We start from the raw sequence: 18,050 nt of genomic DNA, 5'->3' as shown, positions 1-18,050 counted from the left end.
CCTGGACCGGAATGCTTTTTAGCTCCCTCGTCACGGCCTGTTGAACCTCCTCTACTGATCCGTGATGCTTCCCCTTGAGCATCGATTTTATTCTCGGGAATAGAAAAAAGTGTGACGGGGCCAAGTCGGGGGGAGGGGGCTGAGGCAGCGTTGTCACCTTATGCTGGGCAACATACTCCACTGCGCGAAATGCTGTGTGGCTCGGCGCGTTGTCATGGTGCAGCCGCCAATTGTTGGCGATGGCTGGGTGGACACGAACAATGCGTTTTGTTTTCGCAGTCTTTTGAGGACTTCCACTTAAAAAACTGCATTAACTGTTTGTCCGGGTGGTACGAACTCCTTGTGGATGACTCTATGTCGATCAAAAAAGCAAATGAGCATGGACTTTTGCTTGGATTTGCTCATTCGCTTTCTTGGGGCGTGGGGAAGAAGGGGTGTGCCATTCTGAACTCTGCCGCTTGCTCTCCGGGTCATATTCAAACACCCATGTCTCGTCACAGGTACATAAATAATACGCTTAAAAAAAGAGCGATGCTATTTTAAAATTATTACGGGTATTAATATTTTACCACGTAAATTAAAGATATAAAATAATAACGCTTGTTCCCGTTTTTGTATCGTAAACGCGCTGTGCACAAAAAATCTGGCTCCTCATTCACATGATGAAGAAGATCCTGGCAGATCTCTTTCCGGTTGGCCTTTTGCTCCTATGACAACACTCGCGGCACAAACTTCGCGCACACTTTCCTAATGGCTAAGTTTTCTGTCACGATCTCAAAAACTTGGGTTTGAGGAATGCTCAATTATCAGCAATCATTCTGATACTCATCCTACTATCACTGTCCAGTAAATGTTGCACTCTTGACACATTTTTGTTGGTCTTGCTGGTCGAAGGGCTTCCGGAGCGGTCGTTGTCTTCCACTCTTTCCCTACCTTCTCGGAACACCTTGCGCCACTCAAAAACATCTGATCTACCCATGGCAGCATAACCGTATGCCTGCTTAATCATGTCGTGAGTCTCTTTGCCCGTTTTGCCGAGCTTTACACAAAATTTGATCGCATATCGTTAATCCAGTAAACGCTCCACGATTCGTCATGACAAGGCGTTTCGACGGGGGTTCACAGTACAAGCGACCTGCGCTCTTCAGCTGCCAAGAGCCGACTGCCGATTTTTCCTAGCATTCCTAATATCCTTCTTGACCGATCCTGCGTGTGCAGACCGCCTTTCGTTCGGCCAGGAAAAAACCAGTCGTACTACTTTCAGAACAGATCCTGTATATCAGCATCCAAAACCGTTTTCACAAGGTCGCTAGCAATATCTCTTTGCTTCTCGGATATTCAATTCCTTTACTGTCAGAGACCTATTGCAATTACATAAAAAGCACTGTGCTGATGATGGAATGCAAATAATTGCTTACTGATTCTGTGGCCAGTAATGCTCTCCGGTGTAGTTGGCGCAGGTGATACAAACACTCACATCATGCTGGGGATAACATTTTACCCAGTGTGGTTTCAAGGTGTAGAATTTTGATATGCCATTGCCAGAATCAGGAAGGTTGTCTTTGTACATGCAGAATACCGCTCTAATAGGTCTTGTCATGAAACGCTTTGTTACTATTTTTTCTCCATTGATCATAACCGACAGGACATCCTTTTTCTTTTTTTTCTTATTGAAACATTCCGACTCGTCCTTCATGTAGTACTCGCGCGTCACAGATAAGGCTCACCTTATGCCTGATGAAAGGTTCCGGTCGGTGCCACATGGCATAATTTTATTTCAGTTTTCTGGACTTGCTGATTTGATACATCGATGCTTTAGGAATAAGCTTCTTAATCTCATTTTTTGCTAGTATTGATGGGAAGAGAGTGAGCAGTTTGACAACATTCTCTGGGTGTCGCTGAATGTTTCGCCTTCATTTTATGTCCGGCATATCTTACAGCGAACATTTTTGGCTACTGCCTTCTGCATCTCTTGATGTAAACAGGCCTGTCTTGACTTATCATTGTGACTTATCAGAGGGGACATGCTGGTAGTCTCGATGCTCTGGTTGATGATCTCCTTTTCAGAGGACATAAAAACTGTGCGTTCCTTCAAGATATCTCATTGCGGAGGTAGCGCTAGTTGTCCATCTCACTGATCTTTCGGATGTTAGAAGTTGCTTCAGATTATTGATGTCTGGTTCGGTAACTCTGGGAATATTTCGGTGCTTCAAAAAGGGTAGTCTGCACTTGCTCAGAGCTATGCTTGGTCACCATGATATGCACAAAAGCAGTGTAGTAAGAGCATCGCGTTCATGCTTTCCAGCAACTGGAGCAGCACAATTTCTCTGTTGCCCGTGTGCATGAAGCGAGCGCCCATAGCTATCTGATAGCATTTTGATCTTGCTTCCATCACTGCCGTGTTATCAGAATCTGGTTCAGGTGCGAATGCAGGGTGGATAGAATAGCAAAGCCTCAGTACGCTTACATTGAACAGATACCCGAGAGGTGTTACTATGCGAAAATGAGCTCTGATGAGGCCGTCTCTTAAAACGGGCATCTGGGGTGCACGCGTGCCTGCTCGGTAGCCCAGTGCACATGTCCGCACTGGTGATCGAAGTGTCTCGAAATTGGTGTCCTCATTGCAATTCATTAAGCTGAAATTCAGTCCTGCCTGCATTCTATAGAACTAGCAGGCAAGAAGGTAGATATACCTCAATTGCCAATCCTTGCATGAGGGTGTCATTCGACAGACCGTATCCAGTATTGCAACAGAAGTATGCAATATGTTTTATGGATTGTGAAAGTTGATATAGAGGAGAAGTGGACAAAGTTTAAAAAGTATCTGACGAAATACTACGGCATGAGGACAAAGCAGAGTGGGCAATATTATTAGAACAACCAAGGACATAATTGCCAGTGACATCACATCTTAAACAAATAACACTCACACATGGGTAGAAGGCGATAAGGATACATTCCAGGAGAGAAGAAATGCAAGAAACGTGAAAGTGCCTATCTCAGATGAGAGGAATTATGCGTTCTTCAAAATTATCATGCGTGGCAAAGACATGAGCCACTGAGCGATATTGTGGGGAAAGGAAGAGTTTTTAAAAAGTTTTGTGCGGCTGAAGGCTGCTATCGTGAATTTGCCTAGTTTGTTAGGTCATCTGGAGCTGAAGTTAAACTGTTGATGGTAAAGTGAGAAAATAAATTTAGTCTGGCTAATGCTGTTCTTTTCTTTAAGGGTGCGACCATGAGATCGGACGGTCAAGTATGCCTCTGAAACTCTTGAAAATGAAGTAGTAAGACCTATAAAGTAGACAAGAAAAAGTTCCCTCGGGCGATTTTGACAAATTTTATGAAAACATCTATACGGTGCAGAAAACCAGAAATACCTTAGCACAAATGAAAACATGCATATGTTTAGTGAAACAATTTTCAGCTGCCTAACTTTAATATAACTTCTAGAATTCATAATTAAAGTTGGCCTAAACAGCAAAGCAAGTAAGCGCGACACTCCACCTCTTGGTCATTATTGATTTTTGATGCTTAGAATAAATTTTTAGGAGCAATACCAATTTCTCGTCACTTTTTTCCAGTCATCACGCTAGATTGTATAAAAATTTGAAGTAAAATAAACATCAGGAGTTGGAATTGGCTGGCTGGGAGATTTTCAAGTGCCATTTTCTTTGTGGTGAATGCTTTTTTGCTCCTGGACAAACATCAGCAGGAAAACAGAGAATCTATTGTGAAGAGTAATTGATTACAGTTTTTCTCAATGTCATCTTCATTGTGTATTTGTAAGGCTTGTGCTGTTTGTTGCTGCCTGTTGTTCTTGAGACACACAAAGTATGCAGTTATACCTAATGCAGCCATAAGGCTTTCTTATGTCTATAGGTGTGTAGAAATGTCAAGTAGCATAAAACATCCACAACCAAGTACTGAGGCCAGATGTGCTGTGCTTTCCTTAAATTGTCTTTTTCGATTGTGGCATACGCAAAGTGCGAGACCTTTATAGTAATTACAAAAAGTATCAAGTGGGAAAAGGTAGTGTTAACTTAATGACATGACTGAAAAGGTTAGCTGTATTCTGCTGTGAGTGCTGCCTTGTGTAAGTACAGCTTACTGCTGCTGTTGACTTCAGTGGTAGTGGAAACTGCCGGTTTAGCAGGGGTGTAAGATACTTTTGTATGCTAGCATAATCCTCTGGGGTTTTAAGTCTTTTATCTAAAAGCTAGACTGTTCTGCTGCAGATCCTTACCACTGGGCATGGCTACCAATGGCCAAGGTGCCTTTCTCAACAGAGACGCGTGACCTTGTTCTGCCACAGCTCTCGGACATGAACTTTGTGCAAGAAATGTGTGATGAACTTCATGCTTTGTTCAAGGCAAGTCTTTTCAGTTTGTCTCATGTAGAGTCAGTGTGATCATAGGTTTAACAGAAGGCATGGAAAGGTGTGCGCTTAATGAGTGTTCGGTGCACTCCAAGTTCCTTATTTCCTGTCATGCTTTTTCTATGAGCTGTGAGTAGAATATGTCTCTTGTGGGTGCTTTGTTTGTGCAACACATACTTGTACAGTGAATTGAATAATTAGTACAAAACTTGTTTGAGCAAAACGAATGAAACTTTCCTTAGTGAGATCTAACCAATAATTGCAGCACAGTGCTTAGTGTGGCTAAACAAAGCTGAAGCGAAAACTCCCTGCTGTAACGAACACTGAGACAGCACAGAAGACTGTATGCACTGGCTAGACTCTTACACCGTTCTCATCATCTGCTCAAAAGCTTGTTAATTCACAATTTAATAAAGTGAATTTTTTTGGATAATTCAATCCAGCTGACTTGTTCCGGCCGAGCTTCTCAAAAGTTTGTGTATAAAAAGTCCGTTCGTCTCGGTTTTATGAGCCTCGTGCCAGTCCGCGGCACTGGCAGCTGTTGGGCGTGCATCACGCGGCTGGGGGATGAAAGGTGCAAGATAATCATTGTCGCACTGTTTTCACCCAAAAAGCAGGTGCCCTTTACCCAGTCCATTGCCAAGTACTCTTCTTAAGGGGGGGTGCGGAGCTAAAATCGCAGTTTTCATAGAAAAAAAACTTGTTTCAAATTTTTGTTGCTTTGGATCATGCATGTATTAAAGGAACTAAGTTTGGTTGTCATATGCACAGTAGAAAAATTAAAATGAATTTTTTTTTGAGATCGAGTGCACTCACCACTGAAAGTGCGTAATGAACACTGATTTCAAGCCACAGCTGCATAGCAGGCAAGAAACTGAATGGGGAGTGCATCCCCAAGTTAGAATGCTTGTTTTTCACGCTCTCTAGCCAAAAAGGACCTGCTATTGAGAGTACAGCAGACAACTAACAAGAAAAGCAGGAGGAAAAGCCAATTTTTGGCTGTGAGAACAGCGGATTGGCTGATAAAATGAAATAGAAGCTTGGATTGACTGAAACATAGTATGTAACCTTCGAGTGCTGTTTTAGACCACTGGGAGCTTGGCTAACGAAAGTGCTTGACAAACTGAAGATAGAATGTGGATAGAATATGGAGCTAGAGCAGCCAAGGAAAGCATTTCATGAGCTCAGACAAGGGCGTTGGACAGCTGTTAAACTGAAAAAAAAAAAAAAAAACAAATAAATAAATAAATAAATAAGAGGCAACTCGAAGCAATCGCCACAGAGCAGTGTCATATTGAAATAGGCTGCCCAACATATCCACCATGTCACAATGATTTATTTATTTAGGCCATAAAATTGACTACCATGTTCTGAAATAATTGAACGAATTTTTCTCAGTTCACACTTTTTTTCAAGAGCACAACCATTAGAAAACTACCATTTCCAAACTTTCACCAAAAGCTTCTTTCAAGGTGGTTTCTAGACTAAAATTTTGTTGGGAACAAGGTAAGGTACTCTTTGGATTCGTACCGTATGAACTGTAATAGAGGTAGAGATTTTTTCTCAGAAAAAAGCACCCCAGGGGGTCGAAATTTCCGGAGTCCCCCACTACGGCATCTCTCATAGCCCGAGTTGTTTTGGGGCGTTAAACCGTACAAACCAACCAACCAAAAAAGCAAGCTAAAATCACCCCTCATCTTATATAACGGTCTTTAGCAGAATTTGAGGCACAGTCTGGCAACAAGTGGCGCGCCTGCTCGTGAACGAACAGCCAAAACCGTATCGACATCCTGCAGTTGCTAGCATTTTTTTTTCTGTCCCAAGCGCATTTATCTTCGCATGCACTCGTTCGTTCTACCTATGAGAGTATAAAATGCCTCTTTAGCAATGAATAACAGCATGTGGAGGCAGTTGACAGTGGCTTTCCAGAAAAAGTGATGTTCGCCGAAGCGAACGGCAACATGCCCACTCTCTCAGCGACAGTTCGGCATTCAGAAAAGAGCGTGCGAAGCCATGGACAAGATCAGCTGTTCGCATGCAGCCTTCCAAGAAATGCTGCATAAGCAACACGCTTGATGGAACTAGACACACTCTGGGAGGCGGCGAGCAGCAAAGAGTCGTCTTCTGACAGGGCTGCTAAAAGTTTGGAGTGAGATTGTAGCTCGGGTGATGCAGGGACACAAGCGATGTTGTAAATATATGCGCTTCTCCACTTCTTTTTCTTGTTCTTTTTTTTTTTTTTTCACTTCATGTTAAAGGGGTCGACCTCTATTCCCACTTGACCTATAATACACTTTATACGATAATTATTATCTGAGATAAAGTATCAAACATGTGACATACAATACCAACAGAAAAAAATGAAGTTTGATTTTTAAAGTGCTCACAGTTTTACAAAAAATGTCATAAAGAACCCAAAATTGGCCTTATCTTGCATGAACCTAGGAGTTATCTAAGCACAAACGGTTAGTACATCTTCATTAGTTTTGAAATGATAGTTTTCCTAAAGGCTGGTTCACACTGGCGACTCCCGGAGGTTGCGCGGCTCGATTCGTCACGGAGGGGGAGACCTGCGACAAGCGCCGATCGACACAGTGTTCACACTGGCGTGTGACTCGCTTCACGACAACCCGCTCTCCAAACGATGTATTTTTAGCTTCCTATAGCGAACGCGGTTCGGTATAAAACGGATATTACGAACTTCGCGACGCCAAGCACTACCTCACTTTAATAGCAGGAGGCAGGCTTTGTTGCACTACAAGTGTGTTGTGCGGCGCAGCAAACGTTCTGGACTACCTCGCAGGCGCTGACAGTGCCACAGATGCCACGACGGCATTGAGTGTTGACAGCCAAAGAAATTCATGGCCTCCGAGATCAACCCCGCGCGCGTGTTTGTACGCACGGAAGTGATCTCGGAGGCCATGAGAAATCGTTCGCATCTCGCAATCATTGACAGCGCCGCTAGTGGCGCGATCGAATTTTGCTTTTGCCTTTTTGGTTTCTGTGTTTTTCGCGTTTTAGTGTTACTGTTAGCAGCGGCGTGGCCGTCGTAGCGTTCGGTGGAGGCTGCGTCGGTCGTCTTGTTGAGTGTGGTGCGCGGGTGTGCGTAGTGCTGTGCTGGCGGTGAACGTGAAAAAAAGAGCAGCACTGACGTTAAAGACCAAGCTCAAAATAAAATCTGGGCCTTCAAGGCAGTTTACAAGAGGAGACTGACACTCTTCTCATGAAAGTTCGTAAAGCAGGACTTGAAGAACGACTTGCTGGGAGCATTAAAGCAGCATGGGACAGCGTGAAAGGCAAAACGATTGCCAACTGCTTTCGGCAGTTAGGTTTTGTTCCAGCAGAGGCCCGTGCATCAAGTGACGATGGGGACGATCCCGACGAAGCAGAAGTAGACCTCCGCGAGCTCGATGAATGACTGTAGAGGACTTTGTAGGCGACGATGACATCGCGGCAACCATGGCTGTACTGACGGACTCCGAAATCGCTGTGGAAGTTTCTGAACATCCCGCACAGACGAAGCTCAGGCTGACCCTGCAGACGATGAGAACATTCAGACTTAACCAGCGCTTGCTGCATTGAATTTACTGCGCCGCCACTGCAGTGCTATTGAGAGCAGTGGGTTTGCCCTTGTTGAGTGTTTGCAAACTGTGGAACAGGGCGGGATACAGAACGTGATCAACACAAAAAAGCAGGCCGCGGTAGCGCAGTTCTTTGCGCGTATAAATAAATGGACGTGACCCAAGTAGGCACCCTCCGAGTAGCTGTGCCTTCTCTGATTGAATTTTGCTGCTCTTGCATGTATTTTGTACGAAATTTTATATTACGAATTATGGATAGAGCGAACTATTTTCCGATTTTTTAACTGTTCGTTATAATGAGGTTTCACTGTATTAGCAATTGTCAATGAGGAAGGAGACTTATGGTTATGCCCATGTTTAGGGCTTTTTCAACAGCCAAAAACGCTCCAGTTCAACAAGGGTCTTTGTTGGGCTAATTGGTATAGCATCTTACATTTTGGAAACGCTGAGGCAGACATACATGAGAGAAGTGGACGGGCTTGTATGTCTGCCTCAGCGCTTCCAAAACTTATGGCGCACTAGTTTGACAAAGACGAAAGCGGCGGTTGTGTGCGCACCATTGTTTGCGGTCTCTCGAAACGACAGATCGCGAAATCGCTTCATGCCCAATCGTCAAGCACAGGACCAAGAATACGAGTACAAACGCAAATTAGTACACTTTACTCTTGCACTGATCGTTGACATGTGTGCCCAATAACCGCGGGCGCAGTAAGTCGTGCACAAGCATGCGTGCACTCTTGAATTTTCCCACCCTAGGAAAGAGGCATAAGCGCCACGGGTTTGCTGAGGAGTTGTGCGACTTGCAGTCATGTCGCAAGAAATCGGCCAGTGAGCAACTCCCTCAAACGGGTTGCTGGCAACTCGTTCGAGTCTCCCCTTCATGACGAATTGTGTCACGCGACCTCAGCAACTAACCAATGTGAACCAGTCTTAAGCTCGCACTGAATTGCTCATTATGACAGCTACAACATTTTTTCTATTTGTGCTTAGGTAATGAAACTTGGAATATATTCTGATAAGAGGGAGGTAAGCCATCCCTGAAAGTTTTATCGAAATTGGTGCAACAGTTCCCTTTAGCCATGCACCCCCTCCCCCTTCTCTTAAAGCAGAGTTGAAGGGGAATCAAGCATTGCACACATATTTTATGCAGCACAGTTTTATTTACTGATGCGGGCACCCAGAAAAAAAGAAGCAGTCAGTCATGATCTGCTTCATGTTCTTGGAAGGCTCAAGCCAGTATTCGTGTCATAAAAGGCATAGCCAGCTGGCCATTTAGTATGAGTTACACCCAGTAAAGGTTGGAAATAGTTATAACTCAGTAGGGAGGCTGGGGCGGGATGCAAAGGTCATTTTATTGGCATTGCTCCTCTGGCTTACATGCCTCTGCAGACAGGGTAGTACCACCTCCCTACTGCGTGCTTGCTGAGCACTGCTTATTTACTGTCATCACCCACTGATATGAAACCATGCATGGAATTTACGAAAAAGTATGATGTATTGACTACCATGGCAATGTAGAGGTAATTTCATTGTTGCCATCAACATGCAGCGCGCATGGTGCAATGCCCCCCTTAAGAAAACACCAAGATGGGTTGAAGTGACTTAACAACACAGTACTGCTACATTCAATCGCCAGAAGTCGGCAATGCATTAATCAAAAATAGTGTTCGCTGGAAAAAAACAAAAACAAATCTTTCATCTGAAATAAATACCAAAGAAAGGGCAGAGAATTTTCAGAAAAGAAACACCCAAAAAGTCCAGCTGTCCAGAGAAAGGGGCAAAGGGCGCTGCTACGTTGTCATCTTCAACATCATCAGTAGTAACTTGCCTCTTCATAGGGCTCATGCGTTTCAATGCCTGCATGATGGAAGCTTCTTTCTTAGTTGCCACCTGTATTTGTTCCCAGGCATAGGCCAAAGTCTGTACAAGTGGCATGCAAACGATGGCCGCACCGCTGTTGGTGGGTTTGATAAGTGCGTCCAAGAGTGGAGCCGGCCACACAATCTGCTCGTCATGTGTTCTTATGCAGTTGTCTCATCATGCATTAATTTTCCTGCACCATTTGCACTGTTACATAAACTGCTTCAATTTTTTTGGTTTCGTGTAGTGCCTTGAGTACTAACTCTGCTTTACACCCCCAGTCGACTCTGGTCTCCGCAAACGAACAACGTTTCTAAAGTTATATCCCTGTCACACGGCTGACTCAGGACTACCTTGAACTTCCTTAGTTTAAAAGAGTGCATGGGAGTCGTAGGGAGTTTCACTTCAAAGTAGTTGTCACACTGCCTGCAACGAGCTTCATGAGGAGCTGCCAGGGGATCATTAGGTGCTGTTTATTTTGTACAAATGCATAAATAAGTGACGTTCAAAACAACTGTTTCTACACTTCATTTTTCTTTGCAAAATGCAATTATTTAGACATATCACTGTAAAAAAAAACACATTTGCTAAAAACAATGAGCATTAAGCGATTTTGTCCACTCGACACCGTGTGCGGCGTTTGCAACTTGGTGTCCCCGTCGCATCTCACTTTCGTCGTTTTGTCCACAATAGTTATCAACGTGCTCATGTGTTGGTGCATTTTGGTTGTACAAAGTGATAACCATACTGTGCTACTGTTCAGCCTGCCATCTCCACATGCAAATTGCGAGCAACAAATCAAAAGTGAAATTCAAGCGAGAGTATGGTGCAGTCGCAAGAATCAGACACAACTAACCAAGCTCGCAATATTATGCAATAGAAACTAATAGATTTAAGAGAAAAATAACATTGTTGAAGAATAAGTTTATTTAGTAACTCGGAAGTAAAGTACATTTGAAACGAGAGTACTCCCTTCACCCTTGAAGGGCTATGACCGATTTCCTTTTGCTAGCAACTTCCTTAAACTTTCTTTCCTAAACGACTGCCGTCTGATACTGCGCGCATCTCCCTCGGGATAAAGGCGACCTTGGGTGAAAAGAGTTAAAAGGAGTTCAACCATGCCCATGTTACAGGGGCATTAGTCTGTGCATGCATACAATGTAAAGTCTCATTATAAAAATTTCAGGAAAAAATTGTCTGAGAAACCATATGATCCAAACTGTATCATTTTGAAAAATGTAACTGTTGTATGATGTGAGGTACAAAGGCATTTATTGAGACTTTCATTTCATAAAAATGTCGATCAGCATTTCTTGGCTTAAAGGGGCAGAACACTGGAATTTAGGTCTCAAATTTTTTTCGGCACAGTGGAAAGATTGATGTCTAAAATGTTCGATTCCATAACAGTTTTGGTAGAAACGGTATAGAAAATCTTAACTGAGAATTTTTCTATCAGTGTATGCGCCCGTTTTTATATAGTCCGATGCTGGAAACCGTGAGCAGCGGCCACGATGACGACTGGTGGTTGACAAAAAAGACTTACCAAAAACAAATTCGCCAGACAGTTATCAGACATTTTTTGCGTAGAGTAACATTTTCTGCAGTTGCAGTTCCACACTCAATGCTGTTACAGCATAATAACGCACGCCTCATCGACGAAAGTTTTAGTGGGCACTATCATCGCTTCATTCACGGAATTCCAGACACTGTGGCGCCATCTAGTGGCAAAACCTGAAAGCATGCCTCCCGCGGTGTGAAAGGAGGGGTGGTTTTTATTTAACGATGCACTGGAGAGAGCACAAAATATAATAAATTATGACAAGCCCTCCTAGAAGAAAAAAGAACAGTGTGCAGTTACAAGAATCAGCTATATTTTTCTGACATGTAGTTACATGGGGTACTACAGTGAAAGTAATAGGGTTTCTCCACTAGAGAGCGCCTGAGTTGTTTTTATGCGATTTTCAATGGCAAATTAAAATACAGTCGACGACTGTACTCTCAACGGACCACGAAAATGTCCGAAAAATCGGGCAGTCCGACAAATGTGCACCAAAAAAGCTCAATTTATTGCCTATTATTGACTTTGAGGCCGGAAAAAGTCATGAATGCTTTTCTGCACCACGCTCCGATTCCGTGATAATACAGTGAAACCTCGTTATAACGAACAGTTAAAAAGTCGGAAAATAGTTCGCTCTATCCATAATTCGTAATATAAAATATTGTAGAAAATACATGCAAGAGCAGCAAAATTCAATCGGAGAAGGCACAGCTACTCGGAGGGTGCCTACTTGGGTCACGTCCATTTATTTACGTTCAAAGAGCTGCGCTACCGCGGCCTGCTTTTTTGTGTTGATCGCGTTCCGTATCACACCCTGTTCCACAGTTTGCAAACACTCAACAAGGGCAAACCCACTGCTCTCAATAGCACTGCAGTGTCGGCGCAGTAAATTCAATGCAGCAAGCGCTGGTGAAGTCTGAATGTTCTCATCGTCTGCAGGGTCAGCCTGAGCTTCGTCTGTGCGGGATGTTCAGAAACTTCCACAGCGATTTCGGAGTCCGTCAGTACAGCCTTGGTTGCCGCGATGTCATGGTCGCCTACAAAGTCCTCTACAGTCATTGATGCGGGCATGTCACCAACAAAACGCGAAGAATCTTTCCAGGCCTCATCGAGCTTGCGGAGCTCTGCTTCTGCTTCGTCGGGATCGTCCCCATCGTCACTTGATGGACGGGCGATTTCTCTGCTGGAACAAAACCTGCGTGCCGAAAGCAGTTGGCAATCGTTTCGCCTTTGACGCTGTTTCGTGCTGCTCCCATCAAGTCGATCTTCCAAGTTCTGCTTCATACGAAGCTTCACGAGAAGAATGTCAATCAGTCTCCTCTTGTAAACTGCCTTGAAGGCCCTGATTTTATCTCGAGCTTGGTCGTTAACGTCAGTGCTGCTCTTTTTTTCACGTTCACCGCCATCACAGCACTACGCACACCCGCGCACCACACTCCACACGACGACCACGCCGCTGCCGCCGCTGCTGAAGTGGCGCTATCAGCGATTGTGAGATGCGAACGATTTCTCATAGCCTCCGAGATCACCTTCACGCGCTCAAACACGCGTGCGGAGGTGATCTCGGAGGCCATGGATTTCTTTGGCTGTCAATTCTGAATGCCGTCATGGCATCTGTGGCACTGTCAGCGCCTGCGAGGTAGTCCTGAACGTTTGCTGCGCCGCACAACACTTGTACTGCAATGAAGCCTGCCTCCTGCTATTAAAGTGAGGTAGTGCTTGGCGTCGCAAAGTTCGTAATATCCGTTATATGCCGAAATGCGTTCGCTATGCGAAATTAAAAATACATGTGTTTGACAAAAATATTTCAGAACAGTTCGATATACTCAACAATTCGTTGTATGCGTGTTCATTATATCGAGGTTTGACTGTCGTTCTGCCTGAAATTTGCTTGCATCAGCTCAGCTTTCGTCGGCTGCACTGCTGCAGGTGAGTCATCGTCGTCGTCGCTCTCAGACTCCACAAGCACTTGGTGAATAATTTCTGCAGCTGTGAGCCCAGCATACAGTTCCAACTCATGGTCCACGTCTATGAACTCTGAAAACGAGATGGCTGATGGAATTTCGACACTAGCAGTGCGAAGGTCGTGAATGAGCTGCTCACTGCCTTACAGCTGTTTGACGACGCTCTCCTCGTCCAATGCAGCCGACTCATCATTCAGCACAAATCCCGTGTGGCGGAAGCAATTGCACAACGTTGTGGGTGCTACAGACTTCCACGCATCGGCGAGCGTACTAAGTGCTCTAAGCAAATCGACAGAGTAGGTTTTCCCGCTGTCGAGGCACACCACAACCATCAACCACTGGATCACAACACAGACTCCGTTGAGTGCCTTCTCGCTGCCGCTTTGCACACAAAAAAGAAAAAACATCTTATAAAATCCGGAAACAGCTTTTTGAAGAACTGAAGCCGATTCAATTAAATGCGAGCCACAGTAGTGACACAACATAGTTCTCGCATCAGCACGACCACGGCTAGGCCTACTCCCTCCGCTCGGCAACGCACGTAAAACGCATGGCGAACACACAGTGGAACAAACAGTCAAAGTGATCACGCTAAAAGAAAAAAAAAAGCACTCCGGCGGCGAGCAGCAACATTGTCCCGGAAACTGAAGCTGCTAGGCAAATAATATAGCCTCGATACAGCGTCAGTTTAGCTGAGGAGCGGCACGCAAGGCCGGCACCGGTTTCGAGGCTATTGAAAGAAAAAGTAAACAAACAAGATGGCAGTGACACCGCTCAAAATGTGTGGCAGTTGGCCCGGCTGACGCTTGGAATGTCCGAAAAATCGAATAGCCCTCCTTGGAGTGTCTGAAATTTTGAGCAGCGTAATACATTGACTTTATAAGGTATGTCCTGGGGCCGGGAAAAAGTCCGAACAATCAAGCATGTCCGAAAAATCGGTCGTTGACTGTAAAGCCTCTTTTCTTTGATATTGTAGTACACAATCTGTACTATATGAGGCAAGATCTTTTCATCTCTACCATAATCTCATGACATATTTTGGCCAGCGTTCCGTCCCTTTAAAGGGACACTGGGTCAGTTTTGCAAAAGTTGGGCTTTCACCAGAAAGCCATAGTTTTTAATGCTGCGAATTCGAATATCGGATTAAAATTAGGCAGAAGAAAGCAGAAATAGCCTTTCTTCAGCAGAAATAGGCAGCCCGCGCGACGGGGCTCACCGTGGGTCGCGCCGCCGCCCGTGATTGGCCAAGACGTCGCGTGACGACATCCTGAGGACCGGAGAAGCTGCCGATGCGGCTCCTTTGCTTCGCTGGGTTGATCGCAGCTCTCTGCGGCTTTGTGAATGTCATTATGGCATGCCATTTCCACACGAATGACCATCAGGATTTTTATCGCATGTATCCGTACCAGATACGCCCACAAACGATACAGCACTTCCGTTGTGAGGAGCGTAGATTTGGCATGAAAACTTCTTTGGTTACAGTGAGGCATTTTGAAAAGTAGTGTGTGTCATTATTAACCGAAACTACATGGCCCTCTGCGAAACATCGACCCGCCTATTCCTGGGAAGGAAGGGCAGCGAACAATGCCCTAGCCGACTACCTCCGTCTCAGGCCTCTCGCCCCGCCCGAAAGGTCATTGTTGTGAAAAATGAACCCAATGCTTGGTGTACCAAATCCTGCTTTGAATGCCAGTCGTGGTATTTTGGGGAAACGAGGAATTTTATAGAAAGGATGAAGCAGTACACAGCTACCACCAGACAAAAGAACAATAAGCGCAGCGCGGTTGCGGAGCTCTGCTATGCATACGAGGCATTGCTGGAGACCAAGTCAAATGCGCGCAGAATGCAGTTTGAGTCATACGACATTTAGCAGACGTTGGAAGCCTTTCCTTTTTATCGGACTGCCACAATAAACGTTTAGTGAACTGACGGCTGACATATGTTGAAAGCCAAGCTGCAGCTCCTCCGCACCCATACCTTCATGAGAAAACCGTGTTCCGAAATGTGTTTATTTACAAGAGCTTTTTCTTTTTCATTTCCAACTTAATGTGCATCCCCAAACAAGACAGGAGTATGTAAAATGACGAGGCAGCAACGGGTGCAAAATCTCAAGGCCATGTATGAACAACCTCGATTATTGATTGCTTGGACGTGCCGAAGGAATCCTTGCTCTATGCGCTCCTTACCTGAATGCGCCTATACGCAGCTGAGTGGTACACTCCTTATCTTCTAATAATGCTCCCGTAAGGGTTCCACGAACTTATCAGGCACGTTCTGTGCTGGAAAGGATCCCGCAGTCTTCACAACCTATATTCGACACAGCAGTGGACTCTTCTGCTCGTTCTACTGCTACATACTGTACTCATCTGCTAGTTCGCAAAAATCATCAGCGCGTGCTCATGATGATTTGTTCATGTTTAGCGCAGAAGCCGTTGCGCGAAGCCTTTGCGCAAAAAAAAAAAAAAAAAAGACTCGAAAACAATCATGCGCCGATGCTGTCTGACCGTCCCATCATGAGATCGCAATCCATGAACGGATCGCAGACGACTGTCCCGACTGTTTGGTACAAGGAAACAAGGAACCGCGTCATGGTTCAGCCATGCCTTTTTGTCAAAGCCCTATAAAATCGCATTAGAAGCAAACAGCATGTAGTCACAGTTATGAAAATGCTTCGATTAGATTAGAATGTTTCCTTTGGTCGGCTTGAATTTATCTCTCTTCTCAGCAGCGCCGCATTGCGCCACGAGCTTTTAATACAATCGAAAATTACATCGTCGCGTCCACAGCTGTTCGTGCATCCGAACACATGCAGAGCTGTGTTGTATCTGGTGCACAACACTAAGTTGACGTGTTTTGTACGTCCACAACGCACGCAAGGCGAGGAACAGCCCACGCCGAAAACAGCCTCCGTTGGCTCTGAATGCCTCCGGCTCCTAATGGTGACGTCACGACGGACGGAGAAGTGAGGTTTCCCCCTCCGCTTTCCTCCTCTGTAGCTGTCGCGCGGGAAATTTGAATTGCGCACTTTCAGTCGACGATTGCGCAAGTGTTTTATGCATAATCGAAAAAATTCCTTCACAGGCATGATCAACAAATAGTCTACTTCAAAAGCCTATAGTATTGGTACATTTGAAAACTGCTGCACTGTCCCTTTAAGGTATGAATAGCTGCTTTTTTAGTGCTCGTAGAATTCAGTCGTCCACATTTGCATTGTCTGTAAAATGGAAGAGATTTCGCGGTCGTCCACATTTCAGTCGTCCACATTTGCATTGTCTGTAAAATGGAAGAGATTTCGCGGCACATCCAGGCTGTTGGCAATGTCAAGCTGGGCTTGCTTTCACATAGTTTCTCAATCATTCGCCCCCTCTCACCACTGCACAGTGGACAAGCCTTCGCGATGGCTGACTGTTGCCGCACTCATGTTTTTTATGTTACGTTCCCCAAACAAGTCCAGCTGCTCACATGCAAGCGCATACCATAGAACCCACTTTTCATAAAAGAGTTGACGATGTCAGTTTGAGGGGAATGTTTATTGCAAGGGAAAAAAACTTTCGGTAAGTTCAGGCAAGAGCAGTAATTGAGGTCCCATGGCCATTTTTGTTTTCACTGAAATTTTTATATGTCGGGGGCAAATGTGTCAACACAAAGAAGTGAACCTTAGTTTTGTAATGTACGCTGTAGTTTTTCTCTGAAGAAAATTGCATATCGCATTTCTAAATGTTGCAAGTTTGATGCCCTGCTGCATGTGCACTGAAATTTGTTTGTACATCATGTTTTATTCAATTAATATATGCAATTTTTGCATTTAGGAAGGCCATTAAAACTTCTGTTTTTGCAGTTGTTTCAGCAAACAAAATCTCTAATATTGCTCCAGGAGTGACGCGCAGCAAAAAAATCATTTTTGCATGCTGACAAAGGAAAGTTACTCATTAGGCTCCCCAGTATCATACCCAGGGTGTCTAGCAATCGAGAAAACCGGAAATTGTCAAGGAAATTTTGTGCACCGGGAAAAATCGGGGAAATGTCGGGGAAACCATCAACATTTTCGCCGAGTCAGGATAAATGGCAGGATATATTCTGTGGTGCATTTTCATTTAAAGATGGTGCACAGTAAGTATGTTATTCATGCAGATTTTCTTTTTTCTTTTTTGTGCTGAGCGCCGCAAGGCGAGGCACGGTATTTTACTTTGACGCCAGCACATGGCTGAGCTGCCACAGTAGAACCAATACGCATGTGAGTTGGGTGCTCAATAAAATATGTGGAAGCGCTGCGTGAGTAGTACGCCACAAAAAGCAGGAATAATCACTCTGGTAGCGGCCAGCGTGAAAGTGATCGGCTGGCTGAGCGACAGCTGAGGTCCGTTGTGACACTTCAGCGGTTGACCGCTCACGTCTTCGCAATCTTGCCGCATGTTCCGCTCTTAGTGTGCGCGATCAAATTGCGTAACACTATGTCCACAATCACGAACTCTCTACCGGCATCGCATTCCACGCTAACGCCGAAGTGACTCGCGTTTGATCGTGGACTTTTCTGACAGAACGGACTTCCGCCGTAAAGTAGTACGCGGCGGTAGCGTCAGCTAAGTGCACTGTGATCCAGGATGCAATTCGCGGTGTAATTTGAACCCGCGGTGTCGTCATCGGGCAGCGTGTTTGATGTTCTCTGCACATCTAATAAGTCTGCCACCGGCTGTAACTCGGGTCCCAACGGC

At 44.9% G+C, this 18,050-nt stretch overlaps 1 protein-coding gene across 1 annotated transcript in view; it reads left to right on the top strand.

The window, feature by feature from the left end:
• Positions 1 to 18,050, top strand: part of Pi4KIIalpha (phosphatidylinositol 4-kinase II alpha) — an 81,289-nt gene that overhangs the window by 19,779 nt on the left and 43,460 nt on the right. Inside the window, exon 7 of the mRNA XM_084591567.1 lies at positions 4,236 to 4,369. Coding sequence (XP_084447693.1) covers positions 4,236 to 4,369 — 134 coding nt within the window. The remainder of the gene's footprint in view (positions 1 to 4,235; positions 4,370 to 18,050) is intronic.

This window comes from Amblyomma maculatum, chromosome 1, assembly GCF_055883805.1.
Source record: "Amblyomma maculatum isolate TAMU_Amacu chromosome 1, ASM5588380v1, whole genome shotgun sequence".
Taxonomy (NCBI): Eukaryota; Metazoa; Arthropoda; class Arachnida; order Ixodida; family Ixodidae; genus Amblyomma; species Amblyomma maculatum.
Note: the sequence above shows the minus strand (reverse complement) of the source record. Positions and strands in the feature narration are given on the sequence as shown.